At 40.4% G+C, this 17,500-nt stretch overlaps 3 protein-coding genes across 4 annotated transcripts in view; all 3 read left to right on the top strand.

Annotated features, from left to right (window-relative positions):
• LOC146220266 (uncharacterized) overlaps positions 1–3,673 on the top strand; it is a 4,942-nt gene extending 1,269 nt beyond the window's left edge. The window contains exons 2-5 of the mRNA XM_084694249.1: positions 1,653–2,345; positions 2,517–2,653; positions 2,750–2,850; positions 3,104–3,673. Coding sequence (XP_084550375.1) covers positions 1,653–2,345; positions 2,517–2,653; positions 2,750–2,850; positions 3,104–3,239 — 1,067 coding nt within the window. The 3' untranslated portion in view covers positions 3,240–3,673. The remainder of the gene's footprint in view (positions 1–1,652; positions 2,346–2,516; positions 2,654–2,749; positions 2,851–3,103) is intronic.
• Positions 3,674–3,855: 182 nt separating this feature from the next.
• Positions 3,856–7,258, top strand: LOC146220267 (uncharacterized). 2 transcript variants are annotated; one of them, XM_084693961.1, is made up of 7 exons: positions 3,856–4,006; positions 4,206–4,295; positions 4,939–5,109; positions 5,845–5,990; positions 6,118–6,221; positions 6,532–6,593; positions 6,970–7,258. In XM_084693961.1, the coding sequence occupies exons 1-7, from the start codon at positions 3,874–3,876 to the stop codon at positions 7,047–7,049; spliced, it is 786 nt and encodes a 261-aa protein (XP_084550087.1). In that variant the 5' UTR covers positions 3,856–3,873; the 3' UTR covers positions 7,050–7,258. The 2 variants fall into 2 exon arrangements, with proteins under 2 accessions (XP_084550087.1, XP_084550086.1); XM_084693960.1 differs by having other exon boundaries at positions 3,864–4,006; positions 6,532–7,258.
• A 4,387-nt stretch (positions 7,259–11,645) lies between these two features.
• LOC146220268 (uncharacterized) lies at positions 11,646–15,370 on the top strand. Its single transcript, XM_084693962.1, has 6 exons — positions 11,646–11,759; positions 11,979–12,068; positions 12,713–12,883; positions 14,108–14,253; positions 14,371–14,474; positions 14,775–15,370. Exons 1-6 carry the CDS (start codon positions 11,672–11,674, stop codon positions 14,935–14,937), a joined length of 762 nt encoding a protein of 253 aa, XP_084550088.1. The 5' UTR covers positions 11,646–11,671; the 3' UTR covers positions 14,938–15,370.
• Positions 15,371–17,500: the final 2,130 nt, after the last annotated feature.

Consider the following 17,500-nt stretch of genomic DNA (forward strand, 5'->3'; position numbering starts at 1 on the left):
TTAGCTGTCAGACGTTTCCTCCACTCCTTTTCATACCAGACAAGGAGAAGAAGCTGGTAAGAAACGATTGCCGACGTTAAAAAGCTGACGAAATTAAATATAAATATTGTTTTGGTTTGAATATGTGTGTGCATGAGAATCATACGTTCCTTAAGTGTTGTGGTGACAGACTGATTCGTTGAACTCAAACAGGCAATTATCGTCCAGATGATTAATGCAGAGATTACATGTTCAGTAGTCTTATCCTTTACTACTACACACAAGCATTTGTGGAGGTCAGTGGTGATTGCTCATTTCTTTTAATTGTATTATTATTAGATATTGTGAAATGTATGTTTATTTTAATAATCACCATTTCGTGTTTTTTACTAAGTGTGAAGCATACTTACAAATAACAGGCAGTAATCTCTGAAGACAGAAGAATCAGAGATTGGACCATCTGAAGAAGCAGTGCTAAAAACAAGATCCATCATTGAAATGAGCCAACTTGTGGGTAAAGATGTGCACTTTAAAGTAGCACGGTAAGAACATATCACAGTTGACGATCTGATGACAGTTGATAACTTTCCGATGACAGTTAAGATAAATTAATCTATCTTGTTCAGTTCTGTGTGTTTCTTAATTATGTGTTAAATGGGTATAACATTATCAGCTTCAGAATGTTTCCTGTTGTTTGTTATTTGTATTGACTACTTTCTTCACTTTCCCATTAAAACTGATTCTTATTTTTTTGTGGGACTCAAATGTAAAATCATGTGAGTAGGTAGGTATGTACTTTATTGATCCACATAGGGAAGTACTGCAACATGCCAAAGGACTGCGTTGTGTAATTGTACCAGTCCTAAGCGATGTGCCTGAATACGATCTTGATGGTTTGTCTGCTTTGTTCTGCAGCAAACATCTACAGAACAGACCAGACGTGTTACCCAGAGGTGAGCCCAAGAAAAACGACAGAATCACGATTCTGCCCATCGAACAGAGGTGAGGAACCGCCATCCTAATTTGTGTAACACTGACTAGAATCTTTTTTTAATTACATTTTTTTATTGCGTGAACCAAGATACCAAATGATTGTAATTTTTGCATTACACCTTTAGCTAAAATACTGCCGTCTTTGCCAATCCTTGATTGCACCTTAATATTGCACAGAAAAACATATTTTTAAACCAATTTCTAAAGCAGAAAAAAAACATTTAATTTTAGAGAGCCGGCCGACCAGATACATCGTGGACAATTAGAAGAACCAGGTAACACACACACACACTGACAGACACACTCACACACACACACTCGCACACACTCACACACGCATACATACACACTCTCAACACTGACAGACACAAGCCTTTTTTACTGTGTATGTTCACAGTTTCGGAGAGATGTCCCTACAAAGTCCCAGCAGTGTGTCTGGGGCTGCTGTGTGTTCTCCTACTGGCTGGTATCATAGCACTGGGAGTCGTCTGTGAGTCTCTCTAACAGTGGGATGCATGCTCTCATGTTTTCAATGTCAGATGTTTTCTGGGTTCTGGGCTGGGCCAACCACACGGAGGGGGGGGGGGGGGGGCTGGGGGGGTTATGATACAATTGCTTTTTTAGCATTTACAACTCTTGTTGATGAGGGTAACTTACTATGTAAAACGACATTTCAACAGATTCCACAATTATTGACGAGAGAGACCAGTTGAAGAACAACAACCTGACCAGAGAGAGAGATCAGTTACTGTTAGAGAGAGACGAGCTGAAGACCATTAACACCATCCTGACCAGAGAGAGAGACCAGCTACAGACCAGTTACACCATCCTGACCAGGGAGAGAGACCAGTTACAGACTAGTTACACCAACCTGACCAGGGAGAGAGACCAGTTACAGACCAGTAAAACCATCCTGACCAGAGAGAGAGACCAGCTACAAACCAATAACACCATCCTGAGCAGAGAGAGAGACCAGTTACAGACCAGTAACACCAACCTGACCAGAGAGAGAGACCAGTTACAGACTAGTTTCACCAATTTGACCAGAGAGAGAGATCAGTTACAGACCAGTAACACCAACCTGACCAGAGAGAGAGACCAGTTACGGACCAGTAACGCCAATCTGATCAGAGAGAGAGACCAGCTACAAACCAATAACACCATCCTGAGCAGAGAGAGAGACCAGTTACAGACCAGTAACACCAACCTGACCAGAGAGAGAGACCAGTTACAGACTAGTTTCACCAATTTGACCAGAGAGAGAGATCAGTTACAGACCAGTAACACCAACCTGACCAGAGAGAGAGACCAGTTACGGACCAGTAACGCCAATCTGATCAGAGAGAGAGATGATCTTAAGAAGAGGCTATGCGGTCAGTGTTCGATTTTTAATATAAAGAACCAGATTTGAGATACAATACATTAAATTAACATTACATTGTATTCATTTAGCAGATGCCTTTATTCATAGCAACATACAAAGTGCTATTGAAAGTACAAATTATGCAAATAGTTGTTCTGAAACTGTACTGTGTTATGTGAAGAGTGTAAAGATGGATGGACGTGGTATAGCCCTTACTGTTACTACGTCTCTACTGAGATGAAAACCTGGACTGACAGCAGACAGGACTGTAAAGACAGAGGAGCAGACCTGGTGATCATAAACAGCCCAGAGGAACAGGTGAGAGATGAAGAGAGACAGAGACTAAGATAAAAAAATCACATTTGACCAAATAACAAAAAGTGCAGCATCTTATGTAAACAAACTTTGTGACAGGAAACTGTGGATAACTTCACATCTACAGTCTGGATCGGTCTGACTGAGTCAGAGACAGAGGGGGCCTGGATCTGGGTGGACGGAACCCCACTGACCACATTGTGAGAGAAACCTTTTATTGGATAAACTGTCTAAACTCCTGATAATGTGCCTTACGCCTTAAAACCAGACTGATCATCAGAATCAGGTTTAGTCAAGTAGGATTCGAGACGTAATAAAGACCAAAAAAAAGAACGAAAAATATAGAAAAATAACTCATACTAATCCTATAATCATTTCCGTCAGTATATCTAATACTCAAAGGGTCCTAAATGTGTCCTGATGAATCGTAATGCCTGACATCCTGTCGTACAGGTTTTGGTACTATGGAGAACCCTCCACTGATACCAGCGACTGTGCAAAGTCATTCTTCACTGGCTTCAAAGGAAAGAGGTGGTTTTCCTCCCTTTGTAGTGAACAAAACAAGTGGATCTGTGAGAGAAATATCTAAGGCCCTGAACACGGACATCTGAATGTTTTTTTTTTTTTTAATCTTTTTTTTTATCAATACCTATATTTAGTTTTACTGTTTACTGTACCTCCAGGCAGCACATGCTAAATCACAGTAGGCTTCAATAGAACCTTGTTCTTGCTGTGTAACATCAACGATAGAAGTAATTTCAGGTTAGGATCTTGGTTCATATCTTTTTTTTAATCAATTATAAGTTTTACTGGGGAACAGCAGTTTATTTTACACAGAATACATAATAAAGAAAATATAGAAATTTCTAAATGTTCGGACCCGACCTGGCGTGAGTGGTGACCTAGTTACGGTTGCTCCGAATGGTGTCAAGCACGATGTGTATATTAAATGTGTGTATATTACGTAAACATGTGTTTTTTATTTCATTTGTGTAATCACATGTCAAAGACATGACAAATAAAAAGGTTAAAAAAAACTCTGACATCACGTGATTGACTTCCTAGTAACGGTTGCTATGCTAATGATCAAGAGAAGAAATTACTGGAAGAGGAAGTTGAGTAATAAAACAGCCAAAGTTCTCTGTGGCCTGTGTTCACGTCACAAGATGTCCCAAAGAGTAGAAGGCTGAAGGCGGAGTCAAATTGTGACATGTGTGGCTGACATGTTTATATTCTACACAGAACCAGTAAGAACAGAGTTGGTAGGGATGGCTGTGTTCAGAGGTCAGCAGATGGATGTGGAGTACATTAACACACAGACCCCAGACCAGGCTGAAGAGAAGACCCCAAAGTCAGGTATGACAGAACCTGCATGTTACTTTACCTTTAAGTCAGCAGGTGCACTACTTTTAAACATTTTTAAGTATTGTGTTTATAGTGTACGTTTGTATTGAAGCTCTGTGTGTGTATGTCTGCTTGCATGTATATGTGTGTTTGTGTGCATGTGTGAGTCTGTGTGTGTGTGGGTTTGTGTCTGTGTGTGTTTGTCCCTCAGAGACTGGGTCCTACAGGTGGGTCATCGTGAGCTTTGGGTTGCTGTGTGTCCTACAAGCCACTCTCAACATCTCCCTCCGTCTGGCCTTCTGTGAGTCTGGGGAATTCTAATCATTGCTTTTATACTGTGAAGTGATTTCAGACAGACACTGTATGCCAGTGGAGACAGTTGTTCTAATAAAATGAGAAATAAAATAACAATTGCTGTAAGTATCTTATTGGCTGTAGATAGATTTAAACAATTATTTGTTAATAGGAACTCAAACTGAACACTTTAGGAAATGTGTAGTGTGTTCAATGTGTTAAAGCACAGATTAAATTGGTTATTACTGTTAAAACTATCTATTTCAATCAGATATTAGCAAAGATCCTCTTTATTCCAAAATCAACCACCAACTTCTCTTTTTAATTCTCCAACTTCTCATTTCCAGCCAGTTCAGAGCATCAGACAGACAACCAGTTTATGGCGTAAAATGATTGCATAATGTTAATAGAAACTATTAACACAATCAATCTGTGCAATCTAACATTTAATTGAGTTGTAAAAACACAACTAGCAACAAAAAGAAATATCTCCATGTTGTTTACATTTTAAAATCGTCATTTCCATTCAAATAGACAATAAATACTTTTCTACTCTGAGACTCATTAGTCTTGAGTAAAGAGGGATGAAGAGGAGATGATAAGGTTCAACCACGTCCTCTCTGTAAAGAAACTAACTTCTCTTGTTACAGCCGACTCTGGTCATCAGAGAGACCAGCTGAACACCAGCTACACCATCCTGGCCAGAGAGAGAGACCAGTTACAGACCAGTTACACCGACCTGACCAGAGAGAGAGACCAGTTACAGACCAGTAACACCGACCTGACCAGAGAGAGAGATGACCTTAAGAGGAGGCTGTGCGGTAAATTGAAGGACTGTGTATATGTTAGGTGCCGGTGCACCTTTATTCTGAATTACTTACTAGTTATGACGGAGTATATCGTCCTGCTAGATTTCGGGGAGATCCGTTTGGTAGAGGCTTATTGGAGCCTCTATAAAGGAAGAGGGCGGTCGAGAGTCTCTCCCATGTCCGCTTCGTGATCAGTGACCAGCGCCTTCATGTCCTTTGGGGAGACCGGCCGTTTAGCTCTCAGTTTATTCCTATGTTAGTTTGGCTGGAAGGGGGGGGGGGTTCTGGTAGAGGTGCTGGCTCCGGTTCCGACGGCCCTGTATAGGGTTGGCCGGGTGTCGCACCTTCTTTAGTTCTTTTGTGGTCGGCTCTCCAGGTTAGTTTGCTTTCTTCTCTCTTTTTCCCCACGGGGCATGGGAGGGTTTTTTGTACCACATCGTTTTTAAGAGAAAAAACGAGCAAACGGATGTTTTTCATCAATAAAACTCTGCTGTTCCATCAACCAAACTCAACTGTTTGGTCTCCTGTGTCCTCTGTTAAATATGTTTTCAACCGGTTGGGTTTTAACAGTGTTATGAAAAATCTGTTAAACTGATGTTTTTTGTAAGGACAAGTTAGGCTTTTACATCTCATCATCTGTTCAGTGTTGCAGAGAGCAATAATGGATGGAGGAGGTTTGGCTGCAGCTGTTCTGTTACTAGGTCTGAAATAAGCCAATAGGAAACATGTTCTCTGTTGTGTTTTCAGAGATCCCTTCCTGTCCCAATGGCTGGCTGAAGTTTGGATGTAGCTGTTACTACGTCTCTACTGAGATGAAGAACTGGACTGACAGCAGACAGGACTGTAGAGACAGAGGAGCAGACCTGGTGATCATAAACAGCCCAGAGGAACAGGTGAGAGAGAGAGAGACAGAGAGAGAGACAGAGAGATGGAAAGTAAGAAAGTCCTACCAGAAATGTACAGGATAAGGTCAAGGTTGATCAGGGTAATAAAACTGCTCTTACCCCTTCTCCATGACAGGTATTCCTCGATAACCTCAACAAGAGAGTGTGGATCGGTCTGTCTGACACAGTAACAGAAGGGACCTGGATCTGGGTGGATGGAACACCACTGACCACACCTGAGTAAGAAAACACTCTTTCTGTAGTCTCTAAACTGTAACAAATGGATAAGAGCGTCTGCTAAATGACTAAACGTAAACAAAACTTTTCTAACTTCAATGCTTTAAGATTGTTCCAATTTTTGTGACTGAGTTTGCATGCTACGTTAGAACCAATAGGCTAATAAGAACCAATTGCTTCATCAGTTAACCAATGCCAATCATCTGTAGTATTTATATACAGATCTAACATGTACAAGACTTCTCATACTGTATGACCCAGAAGTGGACCTCAGTGTGTGACTGTCTGGGTGTGTTGATGTTTAATCCTGTAGGTTCTGGATACCCGATCAGCCTGATAATCGCCAATATTCAGATAATCTTGATGAGGACTGTGGTGAGATATTCCCCACATACTTTTCTGCTGCTCCTCCCCGGACATGGAACGATGCCGCATGTAGAAATAACAACTACTGGGTCTGTGAGAGAGGGAACTGACAGTGCAGATCTACTGTGGGGTTTCATATCTACTGGGTCTGTGAGAGAGGGATCTGACAGTGCAGATCTACTGAGGGGTTTCATATCTACTGGGTCTGTGAGAGGGATCTGACAGTGCAGATCTACTGAGTGGTTTCATATCTACTGGGTCTGTGAGAGAGGGATCTGACAGTGCAGATCTACTGTGGGGTGTCATATCTATGATTTGGAGACTCGTCTGTTTTCATCCCTCTGCTTTCTGACCAATACGAGACATTTTATAATCTACTTTCCAGGAAGCTTCAGCTCTCAGGACACTGTAAATATATCTGTTTATCCACTTGTACTTTCACTGTCAAATGCTATATGTCTCTGATGTCTAACTAGTCATTTTTAGAAATGTAATTTACAAATATTTGGTTATAATGAGAGTGTTCTTTCCCAGCAGTCTTGTTACCCTACAGTGGGATCTACCACCTAGCTTGGTCAGTCAAAGTAAAATCAACTTTACGAACTCTGAATAGGGCTGTATTTGCATGTTTCATATTTAGTAACCAAATAAAAAGTGATTTTGTCATCTTCCAACTTGTCTCTACTGATTACCTGGTCATCTCCAAATGCTTCATAGTGTATCGTTACCATGACGTCCTTACCAGACAGGACACCGCTGACCACAACATAAGAGAAATCCTTCTTCCTATAAATAATCTTGGCTCCTAAAAATGTGTCATGATGATTCTGTGTTCCCACGGTGATCTGGGGAGCCCAACAACAGTGGACCATAAAGTACTTTTACTGAAATACCGTAGAGAACTGTACTATAGGGGCTTAATGGTAATAAACACATACAAAACACATGAAAAATACAGACATGTCGGAAAGATGAAACCTGATTTGGCCTGACTGACTTCCTAGTTACGGTTGCTGTGCTGAGTGGTTGCGGTGAAAAGATATTAAACTGCTGACGATAAAGAGAAGACAGGATTAGGAAGAACAGTGATACGAAGAGCAGACTCATAAAGAAAGAGGAGGAGTCACATTGTGACATCATGTGTGGCTGACATGTTTATATTCTACACAGAACCAGGAAGAACACAGTTGGTTGGCTGTGTTCAGAGGTCATAGAGAGATGAAGGTGGAGGAATTAAACATTTATGAAGCTCCAACCATGGATGTTCAGACAAAGACACCAGACCAGGCTGAAGAGAAGACCCCAAAGTCAAGTATGATAGACCCTGCATGTTACTCTACCCTCAATCAGGAGGTGCACTATTTTCAAACATTTAAGTATTTATGTAATTATAGTGTATGTATTACTACTTCATGTGTGTGTTTGCGTGTGTGTGTGTCCCTCAGAGACTGGGTCCTACAGGTGGGTCATCGTGAGCTTTGGGCTGCTGTGTGTCCTACAAGCCACTCTCAACATCTCCCTACGTCTGGCTTTCTGTGAGTCTGGAGAATTCTAATCATTACTTTTATACTGTGAAGTGATTTCAGACAGACACTGTATGCCAGTGGAGTCAGTTGTTACAATAAAATGAGAAATAAAATAACAATTGATGCAATAAGTATCTTATTGGCTGTAGATAGTTTAAAACTATTATTTGTACATAGGAACTCAAACTGGGAAGAGGCCCCGGGGAAGACCCAGGACACGCTGGAGGGACTATGTCTCTCGGCTGGCCTGGGAACGCCTCGGGGTCCCCCAGGAAGAGCTGGTGGAAGTGGCCGGGGAGAGGGAAGTCTGGGCCTCCCTGCTTAGGTCGCTGCCCCGGCGACCCGATCCCCGGACAAGCGGCAGATGATGGATGGATGGATGGAGGAACTCAAACTGAACACTTTAGCAAATGTGTTCAATGTGTTAAAGCACAGATTAAATTGGTTATTACTGTTAAAACTATCTATTTCAATCAGATATTAGCTAAGCTCCTCTTTATTCCAAAAACAACCACCAACTTCTCTTTTTCATTCCCCAACTTCTCATTTTCCAGCCAACTCAGAGCAACACCCAGATCATGGCGTAAAATGATTGCGTAATGTTAGTAGAAACTACAAACACAAACAGTGCAATCTAACATTTAACTGAGTTGTAAAAACACACCTAGCAACAAAAGCAAATATCTCCATGTTGTTTACATTTTTTTACTGTCATTTCCATTCAAATAGACAATGAATACTTTTCTACTCTGATACTCATTAGTCTTGAGTAGAGAGAGATGAAGAAGAGAGGATAAGGTTCCAACCACTTCCTCTCTGTAAAGAAACTAACTTCTCTTGTTACAGCCGACTCTGGTCATCAGAGAGACCAGCTGAACACCAGCTACACCATCCTGACCAGAGAGAGAGACCAGTTACAGACCAGTAACACCATCCTGACCAGAGAGAGAGATTACCTTAAAAGGAGGCTGTATGGTAAATTGAAGGACTGTGCCGGTTGTATAATGAAAATTTAATTGTAATTGTAAAACAAAAAATCTATTGAATTTTTTTTGTAAAGACAATGAAATTTGGCTTTTACAACTAATTACCTGTTTAGTGTTGCAGAGAGTAACAATGGTTGTTGAGGTTTGGCTGTAGCTGTTCTGTTACCAGGTCTGAAATAAGCCAATAGGAAACATGTTCTCTAACTGTTGTGTTTTCAGAGGTCACTTGCTGTCCAAATGGCTGGCTGAAGTTTGGTCGTAGCTGTTACTACGTCTCTACTGAGGGGAAGAACTGGGTTGACAGCAGACAAGAATGTAGAGAGAGAGGAGCAGACCTGGTGATCATAAACAGCAGAGAGGAACAGGTGAGAGAGAGAGAGATAGAGAGAGAGAGAGAGAGAGATGGAAAGTAAGAAAGTCATACCAGAAATGTACAGGATAAAGTCAAGTTTGATCAGGGTTGATCAGGGTAATACAACTGCTCTGAACCCTTCTCCATGACAGGTATTCCTCAATAATAACCTCAACAAGATAGTGTGGATCGGTCTGTCTGACTCAGTAACAGAAGGGACCTGGATCTGGGTGGATGGAACACCACTGACCACACCTGAGTAAGAAAACACTCTTTCTGTAGTCTCTAAACTCATAACAAAACGTTTCTAACTTCAATGCTTTAAAGTTTTTAATGACTGAGTTTGCATGGTGCGTAAGAACTAATTTCTATGTTAACCAATGCCAATCATATCTAGTATTTATATACAGATCTAACAAGACATGTTCAGGAGGACTTCTCATTCTGTCTGACCCAGAAGTGGACCTCAGTGTGTGACTGTCTGGGTGTGTTGATGTTTAACCCTGTAGGTTCTGGACACCTGGTGAGCCTAATTATCGTCCTTCAGGTAATCTTGATAAGGTCTGTGGTTATATATTCCCCTTTGCTGGTGCTCCCCGGACATGGAACGATGCCCCATGTAGAAATAACAACTACTGGGTCTGTGAGAGAGGGATCTGACAGTGCATATCTACTGTGGGGTTTCATATCTACTGGGTCTGTGAGAGAGGGATCTGACAGTGCAGATCTACTGTGGGGTTTCATATCTACTGGGTCTGTGAGAGAGGGATCTGACAGTGCAGATCTACTGTGGGGTTTCATATCTACTGGGTCTGTGAGAGAGGGATCTGACAGTGCAGATCTACTGTGGGGTTTCATATCTACTGGGTCTGTGAGAGAGGGATCTGACAGTGCAGATCTACTGTGGGGTTTCATATCTACTGGGTCTGTGAGAGAGGGATCTGACAGTGCAGATCTACTGTGGGGTTTCATATCTACTGGGTCTGTGAGAGAGGGATCTGACAGTGCAGATCTACTGTGGGGTTTCATATCTACTGGGTCTGTGAGAGAGGGATCTGACAGTGCAGATCTACTGTGGGGTTTCATATCTACTGGGTCTGTGAGAGGGATCTGACAGTGCAGATCTACTGAGGGGTTTCATATCTACTGGGTCTGTGAGAGAGGGATCTGACAGTGCAGATCTACTGTGGGGTTTCATATCTACTGGGTCTGTGAGAGAGGGATCTGACAGTGCAGATCTACTGTGGGGTTTCATATCTATGAGTTGGAGACTCGTCTATTTTCATCCTTCTCCTTTCTGACCAATACTTAGATACAAGACATTTTATTATCTACTTTGCAGGAAACTTCAGCTCTCAGGAAATTGTAAACGGATCTGTTTAATCAACTTGTACTTTTATTGTCAAATACTATGTCTCTGATGTTTAACTAATAGTTTTCAAAAATGTAATTTACTATTATTTGGTTATAAGGATCAAATGTATGTGACTATTTTAAATGTAGGCAAAAAAAAAGACAAGACAAGAAAAATAAATATATACAAGTGTTCAGTCTTGTTACCCTACAGTGGGATCTACCACCTAGCTTGGTCAGTCAAAGTAAAATCAACTTTACGAACTCTGAATAGGGCTGTATTTGCATGTTTCATATTTAGTAAACAAATAAAAAGTGATTTGTTTATCTTCCAACTTGTCTCTACTTATTACCTGATCATCTCCAAATGCTTCATAGTGTGTCGTTACCATGACGTAGTTACCATGACAATGTTACCATGACAGGACACCGCTGACCACAACATAAGAGAAATCCTTCTTCCTATAAATAATCTTGGCTCCTAAAAACGTGTCATGATGATTCTGTGTTCACGGTGCTCTGGGGAGCCCAACAACAGTGGACCATAAAGTACTTTTACTGAAATACCGTAGAGAACTGAACTATAGGGGCTTCATGGTAATAAACACATACAAAACACATGAAAAATACAGACATGTCAGAAAGATGCAACCTGATTTGACCTTGACTGACTTGCTGGTTACGGTTGCCGTGCTGAGTGGTTGCGGTGAGCAGTTAGTACACTGCTGATGGTTAAGAGAAGACAGGATGAGGAAGAACAGTGAAAGAAGATCAGATGCAGCAAGAAAGAGGAGGAGTCACATTGTGACATCATGTGTGGCTGACATGTTTATATTCTTCACAGAACCAGTAAGAACAGAGTTGGTAGGGATGGCTGTGTTCAGAGGTCAGCAGATGGATGTGGAGTACATTAACACACAGACCCCAGACCAGGCTGAAGAGAAGACCCCAAAGTCAGGTATGACAGAACCTGCATGTTACTTTACCTTTAAGTCAGCTGGTGCACTACTTTCAAACATTTATAAGTATTGTGTTTATAGTGTAAGTTTGTATTGAAGCTCTGTGTGTGTGTGTGTGTGTGTGTATGTCTGCTTGCATGTATATGTGTTTTTGTGTGAATGTGTGAGTTTCTGTGTGTGTTTATGTGTTTATGTGTCTGTGTGTGTTTGTCCCTCAGAGACTGGGTCCTACAGGTGGGTCATCGTGAGCTTTGGGCTGCTGTGTGTCCTACAAGCCACTCTCAACATCTCCCTCCGTCTGGCCTTCTGTGAGTCTGGGGAATTCGAATCATTACTTTTATTCTGTGAAGTGATTTCAGACAGACACTGTATGCCAGCGGAGTCAGTTGTTCTAATAAAATGAGAAATAAAATAACAATTGCTGTAAGTATCTTATTGGCTGTAGATAGATGTAAACAATTATTTGTTAATAGGAACTCAAACTGAACACTTAAGGAAATGTGTAGTGTGTTCAATGTGTTAAAGCACAGATTAAATTGGTTATTACGGTTAAAACTATCTATTTCAATCAGATATTAGCTAAGATACTCTTTATTCCAAAATCAACCACCAACTTCTCTTTTTAATTCTCCAACTTCTCATTTCCAGCCAGTTCAGAGCATCAGACAGACAACCAGTTTATGGCGTAAAATGATTGCATAATGTTCATAGAAACTACAAACACAATCAAACTGTGCAATCTAACATTTAATTTAGTTGTAAAAACACACCTAGCAACAAAAAGAAATATCTCCATGTTGTTTACATTTTAAAATCGTCATTTCCATTCAAATAGACAATAAATACTTTTCTACTCTGAGACTCATTAGTCTTGAGTAGAGAGAGATGAAGAGGAGAGGATAAGGTTCCAACCACTTCCTCTCTGTAAAGAAACTAACTTTTCTTGTTACAGCCGACTCTGGTCATCAGAGAGACCAGCTGAACACCAGCTACACCATCCTGACCAGAGAGAGAGACCAGTTACAGACCAGTAACACCAACCTGACCGGAGAGAGAGACCAGCTACAGACCAGTAACACCATCCTGACCAGAGAGAGAGATGACCTTAAGAGCAGGCTATGTAGTAAGTTACTGGACTGTTTTAACTTGTGTCGGCTGCATCGTTTTTGGAAATGATTTTGTGACTACAGAGTCTAAACCAAATGTATTGCTGTTGTACATGTAGCGGGCTGAACATTTAGTGTTTAATAAATGAAAACTTGGCACCCCTTTATTTTTTTTAAACATACGTTTACAAATTGTCAACTGCAATTGTCAGCCTCCATCAGTGCATTAGATGGCGCTAGAGTGTAGAGTGAAGTGTGAAGCTAGAAGCTTTGGTGACCAGCAAATATGCGCCAGAATAAAATGGAAACCAAAATATGCACAGTTTGCGAACTGTCTTCACACAATCTTTTCTATTCTCTTTTCTTCTACCACAGGTTGGTCAACCAGCTAAATACTAATTGAATGTTTGGTGAAATGATAGTTTGGGGTGTTAGCGATGTGTGTGTAGTGAATAGATTTAACGGAGGAGTATTTTGTTGTTTAGTTAGGATCGGTGATTTACTGCAAACTTCAGAGCAATGCGCCGGCCGTTTCAACGCGAGTGTTCAGAAATTCACAAATGTTAGTAAATTAATAGTAGGATTCACAGTACATATAGAGGAAGTATGATCAATGTAAAAATGTGATGATTGTAAAAGTTGTAAAATGTAATCGGTATATGGAAGTTGAAAGGAAAGTGCGGGTGGTAGTTTTGGCGGGTTAGCCTAGCAGTGGGCGTCCTTGCAAGATTTCGACTTCACGAGAGGCAACGGCTACTTGCTACTTGTGTGTTTGATGGCTTTTCCAATAGCTTATTAGTTATAACGCTGATTTTTTCTGAATAATAATAATTGTAATTTGAAATATGTGTGTATATGCATAGGTTTGCCTAGTTGTTACATTGTTGTACAATTGAATAATAGGACTATGCATAAAGAATCATTTAAATGTATGTAATGGTATTTGTGACCAGCAAATATGCGCCAGAATAAAATGGAAACCAAAGTATGCACAGTTTGCTAACTGTCTTCACACAATCTTTTCTATTCTCTTTTCTTCTACCACAGTTGTAGAACATCTATGTATCGGCTCAGGCACCCCTAAACCTGAGGCCGGTAACATACAGACTTGAGGAAGTTTGACGTAACTAATCATCTGTTCAGTGTTGCAGAGAGGAATAACGTATGGAGGAGGTTTGGCTGCAGCTGTTACTAGGTCTGAATTAAGCCAATAGGAAACATGTTCTCTGTTGTGTTTTCAGAGCTCACTTCCTGTCCTGATGGCTGGCTGAAGTTTGGTAATAGCAGTTACTACATCTCTACTGAGATGAAGAACTGGACTGACAGCAGACATGACTGTAGAGAGAGAGGAGCAGACCTGGTGATCATAAACAGCAGAGAGGAACAGGTGAGAGAGAGAGAGAGAGAGAGAGAGAGAGAGAGAGAGAGAGAGACCAGAAATGTACAGGATAAGGTCAGGGTTGATCTGGGTAATAAAACTGCTCTTACCCCTTCTCCCTGACAGGTATTCCTCAATAACCTCAACAAGAGAGTGTGGATCGGTCTGACTGACTCAGTAACAGAAGGGACCTGGATCTGGGTGGATGGAACACCACTGACCACACCTGAGTAAGAAAACACTCTTTCTGTAGTCTCTAGACTGTAACAAATGGATAAGAGCGTCTGCTAAATGACTAAACGTAAACAAAACTTTTCTAACTTCAATGCTTTAAGATTGTTCCGTTTTTTGTGATTGAGTTTGCATGGTACGTTAGAACCAATAGGCTAATAAGTTAACCAATGCCTATCATATCTAGTATTTATATACAGATCTAACAAGACATGTACAGGAGGACTTCTCATTCTGTCTGACCCAGAAGTGGACCTCAGTGTGTGACTGTCTGGGTGTGTTGATGTTTAACCCTGTAGGTTCTGGATACCCGATCAGCCTAATAATCGCCGATATTCAGATAATCTTGATGAGGACTGTGGTCAAATATTCTCCAGAACCCTAAGTGCTGCTCCTCCCCAGACATGGAACGATGCCCCATGTAATTATAACGACTACTGGGTCTGTGAGAGAGGGATCTGACAGTGCAGATCTACTGTGGGGTTTCATATCTATGAGTTGGACTATGTTCATCCCTCTGCTTTCTGACCAATACTAAGATACAAGGCATTTTAAAATCTACTTTCCAGGAAACTCCAGCTCTCAAAACATAAACGGATCTGTTTTATCAACTTGTACTTTTATTGTCAAATACTGTCTCAGATGTTTAAGTAGTAGTTTTCAAGAATGTAAGTTGCAAATATTTTGTTATATTAACCAAATGTATATAGCCTAGTGATTTGAAAGTATACTTGCCCTACAGTAGTATATATCACCTAATTTGGTTATTTTAATGTTTCATTTGCTTACCTATAATAAATGAGATGCTTGTCTCAAAATAACATATATTTTATAAACTCTGAATAAAGCTAATGTCGTTGTATGTTTTACATTCATTAAATGACTGAAAAGCAAACTTTGTTGATCTCTTCCCTCTTGTGTAGATTACTTATATTATATGTAAAATGATAAACTGTACAGTATTCTGGGATACAGACAGACAGAGAGAGATACAGAGAGAGACAGAGAGAGAGAGAGACAGAGAGAGGTCACCTATAGACTCAGTCAACATGGAGATGTCTGGAGACCATGTCTACGTCAATACTACCTTTAAACCAGTGAACCAGGTCAACACTGGAGGGACAAGTGCTGAGGAAGAGGATATCTATGAACATGTTGATTGTGGCAATCCTGATTTCAGAGACATGGCTGCAGTGATCCCAAGTACTGGACAAGCAGCAGGTACAGTTAAACACACACCTAATTTACTGTAAGATTCAGAGGCCTCTATGTTGATGTCTAGGTTAGGGTTGATAAAAGTAAATAAACAGGTGCCATCTGTAAACAACTCTATTGATGTAAATGATTGATAATTAATTAACACATCTTTAAAAAGAGTTTAAACACTACAATTTGAAAATACAATTTATTGTCACTGAATATTAGGCAGCAAATTAACAGAAACTGCACTTAAACATAAAACATTTGTGTTTGCATGTGTGTGTGTGCATGTGTGTAAATGTACATTCACACAAACACACACGTCTTGACTGTGTGTGTCCACAGTTTCAGAGAGGAGTCTCTATAAAGCTGCAGTGTGTCTGGGGCTGCTGTGTGTTCTCCTGCTGGCTGGGGTCACAGCACTGGGAGTCTTCTGTGAGTCTCTCTAACATCATGACACAATCTCTGTTATCAGATGTCATCTCTGGTGTACAGTGTCTTTCATATGATTTTCATATTCAAAAATAATACCTTGGAAGTCATGATGGTAACTGTATGTAAAGTTAAAGTTTTCTCTGTTGAACAGATGCTGTGGAGAGAGACCAGTTACAGACCAGTAACACCAACCTGACCAGAGAGAGAGACCAGCTACAGACCAGTAACACCAACCTGACCAGAGAGAGAGATGACCTTAAGAGCAGGCTAAGTGGTGAGTTGAAGGATTGTTTTAATATGTTGGTGTTGGTTGTATACTTTTTTTTAAATTATGTTTATAACTAGAAAAAGTGCATTTCCTGCAAAAAAATGCGTTGGAATACTGAAAGCTGAAATTATTTTTTTAATTGCTGGAAATACAGAAATTAGAAAATACCTGCAAGTTTAAATTAATTTAATGTATGCTGACAAACTAGAAATATTTTTTGAACTAGATTCCGAAGCTCCCCTCTCCAGTCTGCACTCTAGGCTCTCACACACCTATGTAAATCTCAGAAACTTTCTGAAAAACTCATGAAACATAATCAGTGATATTGACAAAAGTTGAATAAATATCAAAAAGCTGAAAGAAAACAAAATGTTTAGGGTTTTGTCAACATTTTAAAGTTGAAATGGTGGCTCTAGATAAAAGATTTAGGATGAACAAGGATTTGAAAGTTTAAGAAGTTTAAGAGGATTAAGAGGATTTGAAAAAAACTCAATTGGAAAATCAAGTTTAAAATATTATGAATATTGATTTATATTAATTCAAGCATAAGAGGTAGAAAGCTGAAAAGTCACAGCACTCATAGCCTGAAACTGCTGAGTTTTTTGATGGCTGAACAGGTTTAATAGCTGAAGATTTGAAGGAGCTGAAAGGTGTCACGGAAAAAATAGAATAAAAATATGAAGAAGTTGAAGAAGTTGAATAAAGATTCAAAGAACAATGCTGAAGCAGCATTCCAACAACTAATCATCTGTTCAGTGTTGCAGAGAGTACAACAATGGATGGAGGAAGTTTGGCTGCAGCTGTTCCGTTACTAGGTCTGAAATAAGCCAATAGGAAACATGTTCTCTGTTGTGTTTTCATAGGTCACTTCCTGTCCTGATGGCTGGCTGAAGTTTGGTTGTAGCTGTTACTACGTCTCTACTGAGAGGAAGAACTGGACTGACAGCAGACAGGACTGTATAGAGAGAGGAGCAGACCTGGTGATCATAAACAGCCTAGAGGAACAGGTGAGAGAGAGAGAGAGAGAGAGAGAGAGAGAGAGAGAGAGAGAGAGAGAGAGGGAGGGAGAGAGAGAGAAAAGGTCAAGGTTGATCAGGGTTGATCAGGGTAATAACACTGCTC

The sequence above is a fragment of the Hypomesus nipponensis genome, chromosome 27, assembly GCF_054491055.1.
Source record: "Hypomesus nipponensis isolate SF chromosome 27, ASM5449105v1, whole genome shotgun sequence".
In the NCBI taxonomy this organism is placed as follows: domain Eukaryota; kingdom Metazoa; phylum Chordata; class Actinopteri; order Osmeriformes; family Osmeridae; genus Hypomesus; species Hypomesus nipponensis.

What these genes read in the sequence shown, in the direction of transcription:
- LOC146220267 (XM_084693960.1), top strand. Translation starts at nt 3,874, where the DNA reads ATGTTTATATTCTACACAGAACCAGTAAGAACAGAGTTGGTAGGGATG. An exon ending in AGAGAAGACCCCAAAGTCAG is followed by an intron (nt 4,007 to 4,205) that starts GTATGACAGAAC and finishes TTTGTCCCTCAG; the next exon opens with AGACTGGGTCCTACAGGTGG. An exon ending in CCTTAAGAGGAGGCTGTGCG is followed by an intron (nt 5,110 to 5,844) that starts GTAAATTGAAGG and finishes TTGTGTTTTCAG; the next exon opens with AGATCCCTTCCTGTCCCAAT.
- LOC146220268 (XM_084693962.1), top strand. Translation starts at nt 11,672, where the DNA reads ATGGCTGTGTTCAGAGGTCAGCAGATGGATGTGGAGTACATTAACACA. An exon ending in TAAACAGCAGAGAGGAACAG is followed by an intron (nt 14,254 to 14,370) that starts GTGAGAGAGAGA and finishes TCTCCCTGACAG; the next exon opens with GTATTCCTCAATAACCTCAA. An exon ending in ACACCACTGACCACACCTGA is followed by an intron (nt 14,475 to 14,774) that starts GTAAGAAAACAC and finishes TTAACCCTGTAG; the next exon opens with GTTCTGGATACCCGATCAGC.